General features: G+C 44.4%; 1 protein-coding gene across 1 annotated transcript in view; it reads left to right on the forward strand.

The window, feature by feature from the left end:
- Positions 1 to 2,057: 2,057 nt before the first annotated feature.
- pdk4 (pyruvate dehydrogenase kinase, isozyme 4) overlaps positions 2,058 to 18,374 on the forward strand; it is a 103,102-nt gene continuing 86,785 nt past the window's right edge. Inside the window, 2 exon segments of the mRNA XM_070881058.1 lie at positions 2,058 to 2,169; positions 6,959 to 7,100. Coding sequence (XP_070737159.1) covers positions 2,058 to 2,169; positions 6,959 to 7,100 — 254 coding nt within the window.

The raw sequence follows: 18,374 nt of genomic DNA on the forward strand, positions 1-18,374 counted from the left end.
GACCAATGTTGGTATAAAATTTTTGTTATTGAACATAACCTTGTTGCGCATTGTCTCAGATAGCTACATCGTTTCACACTGGTGATTCCTTAACATGAAAGAGTTAAATACAACTTAACATCAATCGACATAAACTTTAATTGGCACCAAGATGATGGGCACCATTGATGTCTGAGCTGCACACAAACAGCAGTGTGTCAGTGTTATCACTCACATCAATGCTCTTTCAGGCAAATCGTTCAGATATCAGCTCCTCACGTAAGAGTGCAATTTTAAAAATGCCAGCCACACCGCTGGCGTTCGTTCAGAACAGTTTAATTTTTTCTGGGTGTTTTTTTGGGCGAGCGATATTGTGGGCGATATGTGTGCGAGGTGGTGAAAATGACGGTGGACGATCTCCTGGGCGTTAGTTTCGCCAGATGTACTCTTTACGACAAAAAAAAGTGGGCGGGCGGTATTATTGAATCTCGGCGTTAATTCCACGTGGAAAGCAACGCTGGGTGATTTCGCCCCAAAAAGTGGGCAGGAGGTAATATTTTTTCCCAGCGTTGGGGAAAGTAACACTCGGCGATAAATTTCCTAAAAATGTCTGTCAGTTTCCATTTTGTGCCAAAATGGGCGATATATGGGCGTTGTATGTCATTTCAGCGGTAGAATGGGCGTAAAGCATTTTAAAAAAGTGGAGGTTCTAGCCCTAGGTCCGTTGCTTTTTGTGGTATATATATGATTTAGACTTGAATGTATGGGGTATGATTAAGAGGTTTGTAGATGATACAAAAATTGGCTGTGATTAATAATGAAGAAGAAAGCTGTAGACTGCATGAAGATATCAATGAACTGGTCACGTGGGCAGAACAGTGGCTAATGGAATGTAATCCAGAGAAGTGTGAGGTAATGCATTTGGGGAGGGCTAACAAAGCAAGGGAATACACATTAAATGATATGACACTGAAAAGTGTAGACGGACAAAGAGACCTTGAGTGCATGTCTACAGATCTCTGAAGGTAGCAGGCCAGGTAGATAAGGTGGTTAAGAAGGCATACGGAATATTTGCTTTTATTAGCTGAGGTATAGAATACAAGAGCAGTGAGTTTATGCTTGAATTGTATAAAACACTAGTTAGGCCACAGCTAGAATACCGCGAGCAGTTCTGGTCATCACATTACAGGAAATATGTGATTGCACTAGAGAGGGCACAGAGGAGATTTACGAGGATGTTGCCTGGAGTGGAAAATTTTAGCTATGAGGAAAGATCGGATAGGATGGGTTTATTTTCTTTGGAACAGAGGAGGCTGAGAGAAGACTATTGAGGTGTGTCAAATTATGAGGAACCTAGATAGAGTGGATAGGAAGGGCCTATTTCCCTCAGCAGAAGGGTCAACAACCAGGGGGCATATATTTAAAATAATTGGTAGGAAGTTTAGAGGGGATTTGAGGGGAAAGTTTTTCACCCAGGGGGTGGTGGGGGTCTAGAACTCACTGCCTGAAAGGGTGATAGAGGCAGAAACATTCACCACAAAGTACTTGGATGTGCACTTGAAGTGCCTTAACCTACAAGGCAATGGACCAAGAGCTGGAAAGTGGGATTAGGCTGGATACGATGGGCCAAAATTGCCTCCTTCTGTGCTGTAAATTTCTGTGATTCTATTTTTATGATTCTACAACGTGAAGCCCCAGTGCCAGACAGCTTGAGAATTTCTCCAAGTTCTCGCATTCACCGCCCTCCATGAGGCAGTTCCTGGATGTCGGTAAGGAGGAGGCTGCAATGAGATGAATTCTTTACTGCAATGTGGATGTTTGAATTGCAATTAACAAATATTTCCTAGTCCTCTTTATTATGAGCAGCCGCCTTCGCCTATTGGGTGCTGAACTTGCCACTCCCTCCTCCCCATGTGCATTCATTTGTTTATCGGGAATTCCCATTGGCTGCCCTCGGAACCAATCAGCAGAAGGACACCTGATGGTGCAGCGACTTGTCCAATGGGAAAAGAGCAATTCCCAGTCCCGATTTGTGGTTGGATCTTCTCCCTGTCAATCAGCGGGTGCTCGCGGGAAGCATGAAGATGGTGCGCTGCCTGAGGAAGGGTTGGCTCCAGGTACCCCGGCAGCTCGAGCATTTCTCCAGATTCTCGCCATCGCCGCTCTCCATGAAGCAGTTCCTGGACTTCGGTAAGGAAGTGGCTGGAGCTCGCTGTGCGGTCCTATTCCCCGTGTCACCCCCACTTCTGGTCCCTCTCCCCGGGGTCCACGGCCCCCGTCCCCGTCCCCTGCCCCTCTCCCTCTCCCCGGGGTCCACGGCCCCCGTCCCCTGCCCCTCCCCGGGGTCCACAATCCCCATGACCTACCCCTCTCCCCAGGGGGTGTACCCCATCCACAAGATGTTCCTGTGCCCTGCAGCCGCCACTCCCTGGAGGGATGGTCCCCATGTCAGGTAGGGTGGTCTCTATCCCATTTAACTTCCCTTCTCCCCAGTGGGTCCTTGTAGGGTGACTCGGTCCACCCTATATGTTTTTTTTCCTGGGATGTGGGATTGCTTCTCCTGCCTGGAAGTAATGTCAGCTGCACCACTTGAAGAACGAAATTCTGTTCAGTAGTGTAAACTAATCTAGACACTGATATCAATTTTTGCCTCAGACTTCAAGTAATTTTGTTTATCGATTTTTGAGAATTTGGGCTGTTCAGTTTAATGTTTTGGCTCTCTTAGTTGCTACTAATCGTAAACTTCATTGTTCCAAGCTTTTGAATACGAAGCTTTAATCAAGGTCCTATGAATTGTTTTGCAACAAAATAAACCCCGGTATAAAATTAATGCAACAAGAAAGGTGGCCATCACCAGATGTCATAACATAATGATTTAATAACCTTGAGTTTATTTTAGGGGATTTGGAAATTCCTAAAAGTTTTTAGTGTTTTATTGTGCACAAAATAAACAGTTACTGTAACAGTAATATAAGATTGCATTGTTCATGTTTGTATGCTGACCTTGGTGGTAGGTTCGACTGTTCCTTTCAAAATGATGTACAGCTGAGCTCGTGGCATACTTGGCTGCAGCAGGAGCCATATTTAGCTGAACGCTAGGCAAAAGCCAGTCCCAAGCTATTTATTACAAGCAATGCACATCTATATTTTTCTCAGCAATGCCACAATGTTAAACAGCATGAGAATCTTCAAGATGGAAAGTCTAAAGATCTTTAAATGTCTCAGTTTCTGAACTATTTGACATTATGTACCTATCTGCTTCAAACAAACATGATTATTTATGCATAGTTTAAGAATTAAAAATAAAAATCCCAATTAAATGTTACTTTGGGGAAGTGGAGCATCCAGCAGTTCTTTACTGAAGAGTATGTTAGTGTTTAGTCATTTAAAAAAAAAGTAATAATCTGAAGGTTCTATTTTTAATGTCCTCCCATCAATGGATCAAGGACAAGAAAAGATTTTTGTTAAAACTTCACAAGCTATGTGAGGCAGAGAGGGATCTCGGGAAAGAAAGATCACGTTCTTCCAACCCCTTTACACCCACACCTGATTTCTTGGAAAGCTTGGTGTATCTGTGATAAGGCACATCAGTGGAGTGGATGAAATCCATATGTCACGACACACTCACTATTCACTTCATACCCAATAAACCTGTTAATCCATGACCCACACACTGTGCCCCATCTATGGTGGGGTGGGAGGGTGGTAAGGTCAGGAACTTGGGCTTGGGGGGGGGGGGGGGGGTGATGAGGAACTTGGGCTGGTGGAGGGGTGCAAGGAATTGGGCTGGATGTGGTGGTAAGGTACTGGGATGGCGGCATGAACTTGGGCTAGGGGAGGGGGAGGGGGAACTTGGGCTGGGGGTGGTATACATGGGCTGGGGGAGGTGGTGGGTGTGGTTAAGGAACTTGGGGAGTGGGGGGTAAGGAACTTGGGGCAGCAAGGTGCTGGGACTGGGGGTATGAATTTAGGCTGGGGGAGGAAGGGTAAGGAACTTGGGCCGGGGGGGGGCGGAAGGAACTTGGGCCGGAGGGGAGGGGGGTGCGGAAGGAACTTGGGGAGGGGGGTGCGGAAGGAACTTGGGCCGGGGGGGTGCGGAAGGAACTTGGGCCGGGGGGGGAGGGGGTGCGGAAGGAACTTGGGCCGGAGGGGCATAAGGAACTTAGGCTGGTTGGGGAGGGGGGCGTAAGGAACTTGGGCTGGGTGGGGTGGTAAGATACTGGGGTGGAGGCATGAACTTGGGCTAGGGGAGGGGGGAGAAAGATAAGGAACTTATCTTCTGCACCTGGAGTACTGCGTGCAGTTTTGGTCACCTTACTTAAGGAAGGATATACTAGCTTTGGAGGGGGTACAGAGACGATTCACTAGGCTGATTCCGGAGATGAGGGGGTTACCTTATGATAGATTGAGTAGACTGGGTCTTTACTCGTTGGAGTTCAGAAGGGTGAGGGGTGATCTTATAGAAACATTTAAAATAATGAAAGCGATAGACAAGATAGAGGCAGAGAGGTTGTTTTCACTGGTCGGGGAGACTAGAACTAGGGGGCACAGCCTCAAAATACGGGGGAGCCAATTTAAAACCGAGCCGAGAAGGAATTTCTTCTCCCAGAGGGTTGTGAATCTGTGGAATTCTCTGCTCAAGGAAGCAGTTGAGGCTAGCTCATTGAATGTATTCAAATCACAGATAGATAGATTTTTAACTATTAAGGGTTATGGGGAGCGGACGGGTAAGTGGAGCTGAGTCCATGGCCAGATCAGCCATGATCTTGTTGAATGGCGGAGCAGGCTCGAGGGGCCAGATGGCCTACTCCTGTTCCTAATTCTTATGTTCTTATGTAACTTGGGCTGGTGGGCAGGCATGAACTTGGGTTGGGTGAGAGCAGATAAGGAATGTGGGCTGGCGGTGGGGGGATCTACGGCTGGGGGAGCGTAAAGAACTTTGGCCGGGAGTCAGGAACTTGTGCTGGGATGGGGGAGTGCTCTCCTGTCTGGGGTCTGAAGTCAGAATGACACTTTGCAAAGTCACTCAGAAATTGGGCTGGGCGGTTCCAATTACACATTCCAGAGAACCTTCTGGGTGTGTCTTATCCTCCAAGAGGACCAATCAGCAATTGGGTCACGTGATCATGGAGAGCCAATCGGAGCATTTTTTGAGTGCAAGCAGCTGTGTCAATTATTAAATATGTGTAGTCAGGCCTCCTATCTCTTCCTTAGATTCTTTTAAAATGCATGGATGCAATCCATCCGGACCAGGGGATTTGTCCTCTTTTTTTTTTTGTTTGATTATTTATTTAATATATCCCCTCTTTTTTTTTTTAAGTGTTCTTATCTCATCTTGTTAATGCATTTACATAGTTGTGTTCCAGTATATGTATGGCGGTGGGTAATAACAGTTAACTATAGCATTCACTGTTATTACTCCTTTGAAACTGACTGCAACTTCAGGGTGTAGCGCATCTAAATGCTGAATTTGAGGTCAGTCATTCACAGCTCCAACACTGGCTGCACTGTGCCCGAATTGACAGCTTAACAAACTTAATGGCCCTGAAAAACACAAATTTTAATTTTGTTAAGTGTTAGATTTCTCCATAATGATAATTACAATTTTCAAGAAATTTAAAAAAAAAGATGGAAAAATTCGGTTGCGTCCTGATTCGGGGCGGTAACATCCGGGAGGCAGGATATTTTGAACCAGGTGCAGAAGTCCCGCCCCGTTCACCTAAATTCTCGTTGCCGCCCCCAAAAGGAAGTGGGGCACAAAATAACGCGCTCCACTTCCTTACTGGGGTGGATGGGTAGGGATTGGGGCGCAGCGCTACACACTGGGCCGCGTAGCGCAGCCGCGTAGGAGGGGCTCTTCCTTTTAATTAAAGGGAAGGGCCCTAGCTGCAAAATCAGCAATGGACCATCGGTGCCGAACTGACCGATCGCGGCATGGGCCCCACGATCAAATCGGCAACGAGGCGTTGGAAAAAATAGGCAACATTTTTTTTCAATGTCCGACACTTCCCCATTAACTATTGCCTCGTGAGCAGTTTGCCAGTTCATGTCCCCTGAAGCTGTCGCTGGCATCGCCTGACGCAACCTCGGGCCTATACCCAATTTAGGGTCCGGGGCGATAATGGGGTGCTGCACAAGGTGATGACGATCGTCATTGTTGGTGCAGCGAAGCAGGGCGCTACGGGTTACCACCGCCAGTAAAGTCCCGCGGAATTTAATGAGTCATTAGCAGTGCAGCGTCTGCGCTAAAAGTCGTGGTACTAATGGGAGGCACAAACTACTGAATTTCTAGGCCAATTTTTTAAAAGTTTGTTAATATTTATTTTGGGTTTACTACATCTGCATATGAGAGCTCCAATCTTTGTTTTGCTTTCTATAACATTTTTTAAAAAGTCGGGATAAAAGCATTTCTCACTTCCTGCTTCTCTGTCTGAGAATTCTGCAATGTGATTGGCTGCTTAGACAGTTTGACATCACAGTAGATCGCGTTATGGTTTCTCCATTTATATTGCACTGAAATCACTTGCATGTTGAAAAAGGCAAACTTCTCGCCACAGTCGTCATGCCATCTCTGCGGGCAGCTTTCTTTGGGGCCAACGGCGAATACAGCTGACTGGAATTTCCGGACAAATAATTGTGCTTATGGTGTGAGCAGTACAATTGGAAGGTGTTCCAAGCTGCTTCATTTGTTGAATAAGCCTAATGAGTGTTCTATACAAGACAGATTTTACTTGTATCAATGTTTAGATGCGTTCCTGAATATGTGCCCGTTATAGCAAGGTTATGCTGTAGAGGCATGTAGTGTAAGAATGCTTGGCAGAACACCATTTCAGATTATCAAAAAAGTTGAGTATTTTATTCAGGACATATATCTTGTCCCTCTGGTATTTTAAGAGAAACCTTGATTACATGGAAATCTGTACAGTATTTTTGATCAGGACACTTTTGCTGTAGACTTGAATAGTACTGGTTCTCTTAGGTTCCACATATGGTTGTGAGAAGACGTCCTTTGCGTTTCTGCGACAAGAGCTTCCAGTACGACTTTAGAATATCATGAAGGAAATCAACCTGCTTCCAGATACTTTGCTGGGAACTCCATCTGTTCAAATTGTTCAAAGCTGGTGAGTGATGAGAAAAATAGGTAGAGTATGGAAAAGTGTTTTGAGCTCTATTTAGATTATTGTATGCTGCAGGAAGGTTGAACAGGTAGAACAATTTTTTGTAGAAAGTACTGCATTTCTCAGCAGTATCCTTGTGATGTTGGAGAGGGCATCAAACAGGAAATTAGGGGTGCATGCAATAAAGGTGCAGCAGTTATAATGGGTGACTTTAATATGCACATAGATTGGGCTAGCCAAACTGGAAGCAATACGGTGGAGGAGGATTTCCTGGAGTGCATAAGGGATGGTTTTCTAGACCAATATGTCGAGGAACCAACTAGGGGGGAGGCCATCTTAGACTGGGTGTTGTGTAATGAGAGAGGATTAATTAGCAATCTCATTGTGTGAGGCCCCTTGGGGAAGAGTGACCATAATATGGTGGAATTCTGCATTAGGATGGAGAATGAAACAGTTAATTCAGAGACCATGGTCCAAAACTTAAAGAAGGGTAACTTTGACGGTATGAGGCATGAATTGGCTAGGATAGATTGGCGAATGATACTTAAGGGGTTGACTGTGGATGGGCAATGGCAGACATTTAGAGACCGCATGGATGAATTACAACAATTGTACATTCCTGTCTGGCGTAAAAATAAAGGGAAGGTGGCTCAACTGTGGCTATCTAGGGAAATCAGGGATAGTATTAAAGCCAAGGAAGTGGCATACAAATTGCCAGAAATAGCAGCGAACCCGGGGACTGGGAGAAATTTAGAACTCAGCAGAGGAGGACAAAGGGTTTGATTAGGGCAGGGAAAATGGAGTATGCGAAGAAGCTTGCAGGGAACATTAAGACGGATTGCAAAAGTTTCTATAGGTATGTAAAGAGAAAAAGGTTAGTAAAGACAAACGTAGGTCCCTTGCAGTCAGAATCAGGGGAAGTCATAACGGGGAACAAAGAAATGGCAGACCAATTGAACAAGTACTTTGGTTCGGTATTCACTAAGGAGGACACAAACAACCTTCCGGATATAAAAGGGGTCAGAGGGTCTAGTAAGGAGGAGGAACTGAGGGAAATCTTTATTAGTCGGGAAATTGTGTTGGGGAAATTGATGGGATTGAAGGCCGATAAATCCCCAGGGCCTGATGGACTGCATCCCAGAGTACTTAAGGAGGTGGCCTTGGAAATAGCGGATGCATTGACAGTCATTTTCCAACATTCCATTGATTCTGGATCAGTTCCTATCGAGTGGAGGGTAGCCAATGTAACCCCACTTTTTAAAAAAGGAGGGAGAGAGAAAACAGGGAATTATAGACCGGTCAGCCTGACCTCAGTAGTGGGTAAAATATCCGCTTTTCTGTCAGGAAACACTATAGTGAAATATCACTCCCAGCTCTATTTTCTGCGATCATCTTTTAACAGGTTATTAGGAATAGCATAAACACAATTGGCCAAAATTTCCCTAGGAGTTGCTCCGTTTTGTTTTGGAGCAACTTGATTTTTCTGGAGTTTCTTTAAAAATCCCCATTCTGCACATTTAATTTGCGCCAGTGTAAGTGAGTTAGTTAGACTTTTTCCTTTTTTTTTAGTTTCGTTTTTTTTTCCAAAAGGGGGCGTTACCAGCCACCTATGCCTGTTTTGGTCATTCAAGCCAGTTTGGACAGCTAATAGTTGCTTCAAACTAACTTAGGCTAGCAGAAAACCTTTGCGGAGAGTTAAGAAATCAGCGCAGGTAGCCAGAGATGGGGGAGGGGGAAGCGGAGAGGACCTTGCAAAGCACCAAACACCTTCTCAGCAACAGTTTTTATGCTTCATGACTATCAATAATAAATTTAAAAAAAATAAGAGTTAAGTCCTACCTTCATACAAGGCCCGGGAAGTCAGCAGGCCTGCCGGTGCGAGAGGCCACTTGGCCGGAGAAAGGTGTGGTGGGTGGGAAGTCCGGCGGGAGAGCAGTCAACTGGCCACACACAAGACATAGCAGGCTGGGCTCGCAGGGGGGAACTTAAAGGGGGGCTGGCAGGAGGGAGGGGGGCTGGGAACACAGGCTGCAGGAGCTTTAATGTGTTAAGTGTAAAAGTCTATTATGTACTTGTAAGTTTTGATAGTTGCCATGACACTTCAAAATAAATCATAAATAATGCTGACAAAAAGGCCATGAAATAATCCAAAACATCTGTGCTAGACTTAAAAAAAAAAGTACATTTTTAAAAATGAAAGCTCATCTGAGACAATTAAATGTACTCCCAACAGCATGTACCATTTGTATGGACTTCAGAAATGGTTATAAATTTGAATGGTAGTGTCGTAATTCATAGAATTAAAATCAGGTTGCATGAGATTTGCTTGAATTGAATCCAGTGATTAAGATTGAAGGAGCTTGATTGAATCTTTAGTTCTATCTGCATACTTCTCAGGGCTGCAGCCATTCTGTGGTCAGCTATTCAAGGTGCCCTCATACTCAACAATTGCAGAGTTATTTCTCTGGGCAATGGGTCTGATGCTAAAGCAATGCCGGTGCGAAAGGCTACTCGGCTGGGGATGGGTGGGACGCCCAGGCGCATGCGCGAATGCTCCAATGCACATGCGCTGCCGGCACTGTTACACATGCTGGGCCCTAGCCCCGCCCCCCCTGCCGGCACTCTTTTAGCTGCAAGGCCCTAGCACCGCCCCCCACTGTGATTGCCACGCCAAGCACAAGGACTATCCACAGAGCGGGGAAAATACGGCGATTATATTTTTGGCGCTGTTTTGAGAGCAGAAAGTCGGCGCACCTCACGTAAGTGCGCTGAAAAAACCGGAGGGCCAAATTTGGGCCCTATAATCACAACTCCTACATTTTTAATTTGCTGTTAACCATTTTTCTATTGTTACATTTGAAGAAATTGCATCCAACTTCCCAGTCAGTAAATTTGGTTGTTGCACGAAGCTATTGATGATGAATATCATGAGTACTCAAATGTTGAGGATTCTTGCTCATTCTGTGGTTGGTATAACAGTAGGACATGATTTATACTAAATTTATTGTATTTCTAGAAGACCAGATTGAAAACTAGATGTTAAAGGCATTTTTTCTTTTAAATATTTTATGCTATTATCAAAAGATGTTATTGACCTGTAAATCCCAGCCTCCCTGGGTCCGTATGAAGTTTCTATGGACCCGGGAAGACGTAGGAAAAGCCGGTTTTCAGTGCACAATGCGCCTGCGTTGAAAACCAGCTTTTCTGATCTGTTAACCTGGAGCTTGACAGATGATCTGCATCCCGGGAGCGAGGACATTTGTAAGGGCAAGATTGCGGTATTTACCCATACCTTGCCCAACAAATGTCCTCAAAATTCTTGCGCCTGAAAAAGCGTTTAAAAACATACACAAATATAATTAAATTAAATTTAGAAAGTAAACACTTTCTTGTTTTTAAAAAAAACCCTGCCCACTATGTTACATTTATTTTTAATCATAATTAAAATTTTTTAAAAAACTCAATTTCTTTTCTCCAAGATATTTAATAACTTTAATTTTAATTATGTGAAGCCTGTCATTTATTTTTTATTATGTTTATTGTTTTTTCCCCCCCATTTAATAGCAATGAGAACTTGTAGATACGGAGTTCTCATTGCTATTAATGGGAAAGCTGTGGAATACAGTACCTGATTGGCTGAGCAGTCACACGTGACTCCATCTTCTGCGTGGGAACTTGGAGGACGGGAGCGCACTTCGCAGCGCAGGAAGAGAAGGCCTTCCCAATAGAATCACAGGCTCCTCCCGGACCACCAGGTACTTTCATAGAAATATTTCGGGTCGGAGGCAATTGCCCGCAGGAAGCCTCTGACCGCAATTTCAGCCCCAATAAAATGTAAAAGGAAAATACAATGTTTCAGTTGACTTATGATCACCTAAAAAAAATAGCCAAATTGTATTAAAGAAAAGCTGCACAGAAAGAGATAAAATGCATCGAAACATTGATACAACTAAAATCTGTTTTGTACAGAACACTTATCAACAAGGGGGAGCCTGGCAGAGTGTGTGAAATTCTTTGTCACCCTGGCACTGAACTTGGTGGCAAGATAACTAATATTTCACCGTTCTAGCATGCAAAAGATACTGAAACATTGAACTTTGAAATCCACATGATTGTAGTTGAATTTTAGATGCTTGGTGATTAAACTTCATGGATCAGTGAGTGAAATGTTACCCTCCTGTAGCATTGCTAAGGCCTTAGCATAAACTTTGATATTGCTGCTAAGACTGCAAACATTTCAAACTTGCGCTGTTCGTTTGAGACTACTAGACAGCTGCAAAACAAAATCAATACTCACCATGCCTCTTTTGCGAAATTGAGATGTTAATGACACGTAGACTTACTTTGAACACTGCAGTAGCACAAAATGGAATTTTACGGAGAAAGCAGCAGTTAAGATATTCCACCATCTCGGGATAAGATCACCACTGAACTGCCCACCAAAACTCTTGACTTCTGCTGCTGAGCCACAATAAGTTAAATAGAAATAGTTTATGCATTATAAACTGAAAAAATAGTTCCGTGAATTGTAGCTACATGTACGTACTCTGACTGTTAAATGCTAAGTTTGCATAAACTTTCTTAAATTGTCAAGATCTGTTGCTCCTGCTTTGCTGTTTGTTGCTTTTAGCACAGGTCCAGCATTGAGCTTCAATAGTACAGTTATATATGTGTATTAGTAGAAAACTGCTGCACTGTACTGGAAAGACCCATTTTTTTTCCCCCCAGATTGTTTAGTATGGCTGAGTGGGGAATGGGAGGAGACATTTAATAGGCCTACTTGTACTGGATTTGACCTTTCTGATTTTCACATCACATGAGCACCATGAAGTTTTGTTTTTCTCCTGGCTGTTGCTGATCTAAGAGGAAATGTCTTGGAGGAGGCAGTGGGGTCAGGCCACTCAGGAAGTTGTGTGTTTATGGTCTAATGTTAACCTGTAATTGACAGTGGTCGTCAATGTTTATGAAACTAGCTTTACTTGTCAAAAGGGAATTCAGCAAAATATACAAACTGGTATTAATAGCACTGTGTAAAAAAAAAAAAAATACAGTTCTTGAATTGTTTAAAATATGTTCAATTCAAAACAAGAAACTAATAAAGCAAGTAATATGAGGGCCAGATTCCTCATTTTATATATTTTTTAAAAAGTATTCTTCAGTCAAAAACATAGAGAAAATTGTAGCCAGTTTTACTGTTGTGAATTTATAATTAAAGTTGGATAATCAGATTAGCTGATCAGTGGCCATTAGTCATCGATATGACATATTCTGAGGTTTTAACTTGACCCTACCGTAGCAATTCAGTTGTCTCATTATTTCAGCCACTGAAAGCAGAAGTCTCTCCTAGTTGTGTAGAACTACTTTTAAACATCAGAGCCCACTTTTTTTTTTTCTGTAGCAGAAGCATTTTGCTTGCATTGTGCAGCTCCATTGGAAAAAGTCAAAGCATGCTTTGGAATAAAATAGTCCAATTGGGCTATTGAAGTTCTACCGTGCTGGTATTTCTCATACTCAGGAGTGCTTCAGTGTGACTGTTTTGACTGGCATGTGATGTATTGCAGATTTTTTTTTTTAAAAGGATGACTTTTATTTTGTTGGCAAAGCCACTTTTCACAAAGGGCTCACTGGCTTAGGGATAGGGAAGCAAGCTGGAAAGCCTGAGGTTGTAAAGTTCAGTTGATGTGCTTGCACTACAAAGCATATTGAATTATCTTCCATCAGTAAGAATTTGTGGAAAGGCTTTTAGATTTCAAAAATAAAGAGCTCAATTTTCCCCAATGCCGTTTTTTGGCGTATTACAAGAGTTAAGCCTGCTTTTTTTGGCTCCGATTTACTCCAGAAAAATAGCTTGCAAGTTTTCCCGTTGTAATTTTTAAAATCTGTCCTTTAGCTTCGGGGGGTGGAGTCTAGTGTCTGTGCCGAAAAAAATGATGCCCCTCTTCTGCGCATGAGCGAAAAAAACATTTTTTACGTGACTGTTATGGGCACGCATGTCCAGTGCACCTCCCGGTCTGCATTCGGCCATTTTTAAAGAACCAATTGTGTGTGAGAACTTTGGGCTAGACTTTCCACTTCACATCGCCCATCTATCGCCCAAAACTGACCTCTATCGCCCACTTTGAGGAAAAAGTGGCAACTAGGCCAGAAATATCACCGGAAAAATAAGCCCCCAAGTTTCAGCTCACTTCGCCGAGCTGATCGCCCACACAAGGCCCATCTCAACTTTTGGCACATCACCAGCACAAGGCCGGGCTGATGGAAGGCCGAAAACATCCCTGAGAAATAGTTGCTTATCCCAGGCCTTACAGAAGGGAATGGACACTACGGGCGCCATTTTGAAGATCGGAGGAAGTGGGGAGACAGCCCAAAAATTGTGCTTAGATGGTTGAGTGATTTATGGATCCTGTATAGATAAATCTACTCAGATTTTTAATTATATTTAATTTTACTAATAGTAGTCTAGTGGATTAGGCATTTTTTTAGTGAAAGTTTCATTTATACCTATTGAAAATAATTATTTTTATTGAAGGGGGCCTAGTGTTAGACTGGGGCTTGTATAGAGAGAGTAGTTTAATAGATTCACATTCTTTAGCGAAAAATTCATTTATAGCAATTGAAAATAATTATTGATAGTGATGGGGCCTATGCTTTCTGCGCCATTACTCGTAACTGCTCACAAGCTGGTTTCTGAAGAGATCAATCAAAGAGGTGGCAGAGAAATGTGTAGACACAGGAGGCGAGCGTACAGCCAACGAAGGTACAAAAAGGCAATCTTACCTCAACTTGTCTAAAAACGCGTGTCTAAGGAGGCTGCGCTTCCAGAAGGAGATCATCGATGAGATTTGCCAGCTCATCAAGAGGGATCTGTAGCCTTCCAGCACAATTAGAACCGCACTGTCTGTTGAGGTGAAGGTTACTGCAGTCCTAGCCTTCTACGCATCGGGATCTTTTCAGGCTTCAGCTGGCAACGTTTGTCATATCTCTCAGCACGCCACACACTGCAGCATTCATTCAGCAGGTGACTGAAGCCCTTTACGCTTGCAGGATGGACTTTATAAGCTTCCCTATGACCAGAGAGGCACAGACCGGGAGAGCTTTGGGTTTCTCAAATAGCAAACTTCCCCAAGGTGCAGGGAGCAATAGACTGCACGCACGTTGCCCTGAAAGCCCCCTTAAAGAATACGGAGGTGTTTCGTAACAGAAAGGGATTCCACTCCCTAAATGTGCAGCTTGTTGGTGACCACAAGCAAATAATCATGACCGTAAATGCTACATTTCCTGGCAGCATCCATGATGCGCACATCCTACGTGAGAGTGCTATCCCTGACCTGTTTTTCAATCAGCCAGAAGGTCACGGTTGGATGCTGGGGGATAAGGGATATGGCCTTGCCAGTTGGCTGATGATCCCACTGCGTAATCCTGTCACTGAAGTGGAGAAATGTTACAATGAAAGCCACATAGCGACACGCAACATCGTCAAAGATAATTGGAGTCCTGAAGCAGCGCTCCAGATGTCTGGACCATTCTGGTGGCAGCCTACAGTACCACCCTGACTAGGTCACTGAGTTTATTGTGGTGTGTTGCATGCTGCATAACCTAGTAATAAGGAGAGGACAACTAACGCCAGATGGGGCGGGGAGACAGAAGAGCCAGCCGGCGAGGAGGAAGAGGAGGCTGGTGAGGACCTAGGGCAGGCCAATCAGCCTGGCGACCTGGCCATGGTTTCCCCCCCCCCCCCCCTCCTCCCCTCCCCCCCTCCTCCCCCCCCCCCCCCCCAACCGAAGACTAGTACCCAGCAGCAGTTAAGCGGTTGCTAAGCTGTTGCGTTAGCATCTCATTTATGAACACTTTTCCTAAACTTGCATTGCGGATAGTCACATTTACATTTACAGTTAAGGTTCACCAAAAGTAGCATTTGCGTTTGAGTTACGTTTTTGCCTTGACTGCACAGGCCTGGCATTTGCATTAATGCTTAACTGTTATAATGTTATAATAGAATGCAGAACAATTGTTAAATGTTATGCTTAACGTAACTAAGAGAATGCACAACAATTGTTAAACTCAATAAAATTTTTTATTTAAAACAACTAATTTTTCTTTTTTCCCCCCCCCCCCCCCCACACCACCCACCCAAACAGCAATGAACAATTGAACTTTAAAAAATTTAACATTGATATAGAAAACAATTAAAACAACCCTCTCCCTACCTGTGGCCACATTTCCCTCCAGATCCTTTCCTACCCTGTGTTTTAGCATCTCCCGCCTGTTTTAGTCCCCGCAGACCGAGACGAGTCTTCCTGCCGTGGTGGTGGTGTTTTCCGAGTCAGGAGGAACTGTAACCTCCATACTTGCTTGTGTGCTTGGAGTTGCACTTCAACCTGACACGGCACCTTGGGGTGCAACACCGTGTCCAGCCAGCAACGTATGCCGAAGGGCATTGGTTGCGGCGGTCTGCTCTCTGATTCCCTCCAAGGTCTGTTATGCAAACTGAGTTAGCATGACAGACCAGTTGGAGAACTGGTGGAACCCCTGGATTAGCTCGCGACCTATCGTGAGCATCTCCCTGCACATGGAGATCAAGCACTCCGTCTGCCCTTCCAAGATGGGCGATTGCTCACCTCGCTGACCTGGCCTCCATGGGGTGGGCGTGTGCAATATGTTGCACATTGGCATCGCCAGCTGCACACCGCTTGGTCCTAGTGTCTCATTGTTCTCAATAGAGATGACCGCAGGTTCACACCGCCCCCCCCCCCCACCCACCCCACATCAACAGGTGCCTCGTGCAGGAGCTCCAGCTCATCTTCATCCTCCTGCTGTTCCTCCTCATCCTCTAGGTGAGGAAATAGTTCCTCCAGCTCCTCGGGTTCCTGCTGCTCCACCGATGGAGAGGTTGACGGTGCTGGTGCTGACTGCATCTGTACCACTATCAGGTTTACCTAAAAAAAAACAGAAATTATGACATCAGAACATAATGGTGTACATTAACGAGATGTTATAAATCAATAGTTTTCACTACCCCAGAAAGCTGTAGCTGCTGCAATCTTTGCTTCATATGCCCTGCTTCTTATGCATGCATGAAATGACTACATCATAAGCATATTACAAGTATTTTGCATTATAATTACAGGACATTAGATCAGTTACATAAGTTTTTAATATAGTTTTGACAAATTACAAATTACTCACTAGACACATGGCTGGGTTCGGCAAGACCATGGATGGTGGCAGAACGGCTTTCACGGCCAACCAGCGCGACTGCACGCTCCTCAATTGCGGTTAACGGTTGAAGCTGAGCAATGCCGCCCCCCCCGTCCGCCATTGCTCAGCGTGGTTAATATCTTCTGCAAATGAGAAGAGCATGGCATGGCATAAGCTAATGAACTCGGTAGTATCTTGAGGTCACAACAGTTTAAAATGCTACATGCTGCTGGTTAATGTAACACATTTACGAATGACAAACTTAAATTCAATGAAATAGATTCATTGTAATAAGAATTTACATGCATGCATCAGTAACATTACATGTACAATTTGAAATTGAAAATGCAACTTACTGTTAACATGGTTTAACTAATACATTCAAGAATTAGATTCAATGCAGGAGATTCATTTGCTCTTTTAAAAATTTGCATGCATCAGTAAAATATAAAATGCAACTTACTCTTGCTGCAGCCACAAAGCTATTTCAGCATTCACTGCACGTCATGGCTGAAATCTCCACCCAGATTTTACGGTAGACACTGGGTGGTGGTTTGCCATGCACATCCCGTGTCAATTCGGCCCACTTTGCCTGCACCTCATTGACCAGGGCCTCGTTTGCCTCATCACTTAAGGGTTTGTCCCTTTTCCTCTCATTTTCAGTCTCCATACTCATATTGAAAACAAAGTTAAATCTAATTAAAAATAAGAATCACTTCCAGCTTCTCCGCCTTCTCTCGCTCTCGCGACCCCGTACCTTCTGAGCATGTGTGATGACCCCTGACCTCCCGAAACACGGTAAAACCAGTTGGCCGAAAAAGAAAAATCTCTCGCATGCGCCCAAGGCTGTTGCCAGGGAAGCTTTTTGACTTCCTCTTTCGGTGGGCGATCGCGACTTCGCTGAAAATGAGATTGCCTATTCCACATCACCGGCCTAAGGCCAAGTGGAAAATCGCAACAAAAATAAATGGGCCTTGTACCAGCGATCAGCAAGGCTGAGACGTCCCACATCGCTGGAACAAAGCCCATTTTTTGGGGCCTTGGCCACCGAGTGGAAAGTCTAGTCTTTTAATTCTCAGTGGGAAAAATCAGAGCTGCAATATGCAATGCGGCTCAAGGACCAAGACTTTCTTTCCGGACAAAATGGAGGCACTAGTTACTGTAATTGGGGCCAGATGGCACGAGCTGGACACCAGCATAGGTCACATAAAAGTTTCACTAAAAGAAATGAAACGCTGGAACCAACTTGCAGAAGATTTCTGTGCAATGGTGACCACCCCGAGGTCTGGAGGCCAATGCAAAAAGAAGTGTCAGGACCTTGGTCAAGTAGTTAGTGTAAGTAATATTTTCACTTAGTCACTGGAATTGCAATTGTAAATCACCCAGCAGAAAGGCACCCTCTTTAAAAAGTTATTTTCATCTTTGCAGAGGAAGGTGGCACATAACAAAAGGGAAAGAACTCGAACAGGAGGAGGCCCGACAAATCTGTACCCACTGGCACACTTGGAAAATAGGGCCGCTGCTTTGATGTCTGGAGAAAAGCAACCACCACTGCACAAACTGGGCCCACACTCGAGGGAGAGGATAAGTCCTGCAAATTCCACAATCTGGCTTTGCTAAATGTTAAGTACTGCGCGGGCTAGCCATAGAAATAGGTGCAGGAGTAGGCCATTCGGCCCTTCGAGCCTGCACCGCCATTCAATGAGTTCATGGCTGAACATGCAACTTCAGTACCTCATTCCTGCTTTCTCGCCATACCCCTTGATCCCCCGAGTAGTAAGGACTACATCTAACTCCTTTTTGAATATATTTAGTGAATTGGCCTCAACAACTTTCTGTGGTAGAGAATTCCACAGGTTCACCACTCGCTGGGTGAAGAAGTTTCTCCTCATCTCGGTCCTAAATGGCTTACCCCTTATCCTTAGACTGTGACCCCTGGTTCTGGACTTCCCCAACAGTGGGGACATTCTTCCTGCATCTAACCTGTCCAAACCCGTCAGAATTTTAAACGTTTCTATGAGATCCCCTCTCATTCTTCTGAACTCCAGTGAATACAAGCCCAGTTGATCCAGTCTTTCT

This window comes from Pristiophorus japonicus, chromosome 5 (assembly GCF_044704955.1).
Source record: "Pristiophorus japonicus isolate sPriJap1 chromosome 5, sPriJap1.hap1, whole genome shotgun sequence".
NCBI classification, from domain to species: domain Eukaryota; kingdom Metazoa; phylum Chordata; class Chondrichthyes; family Pristiophoridae; genus Pristiophorus; species Pristiophorus japonicus.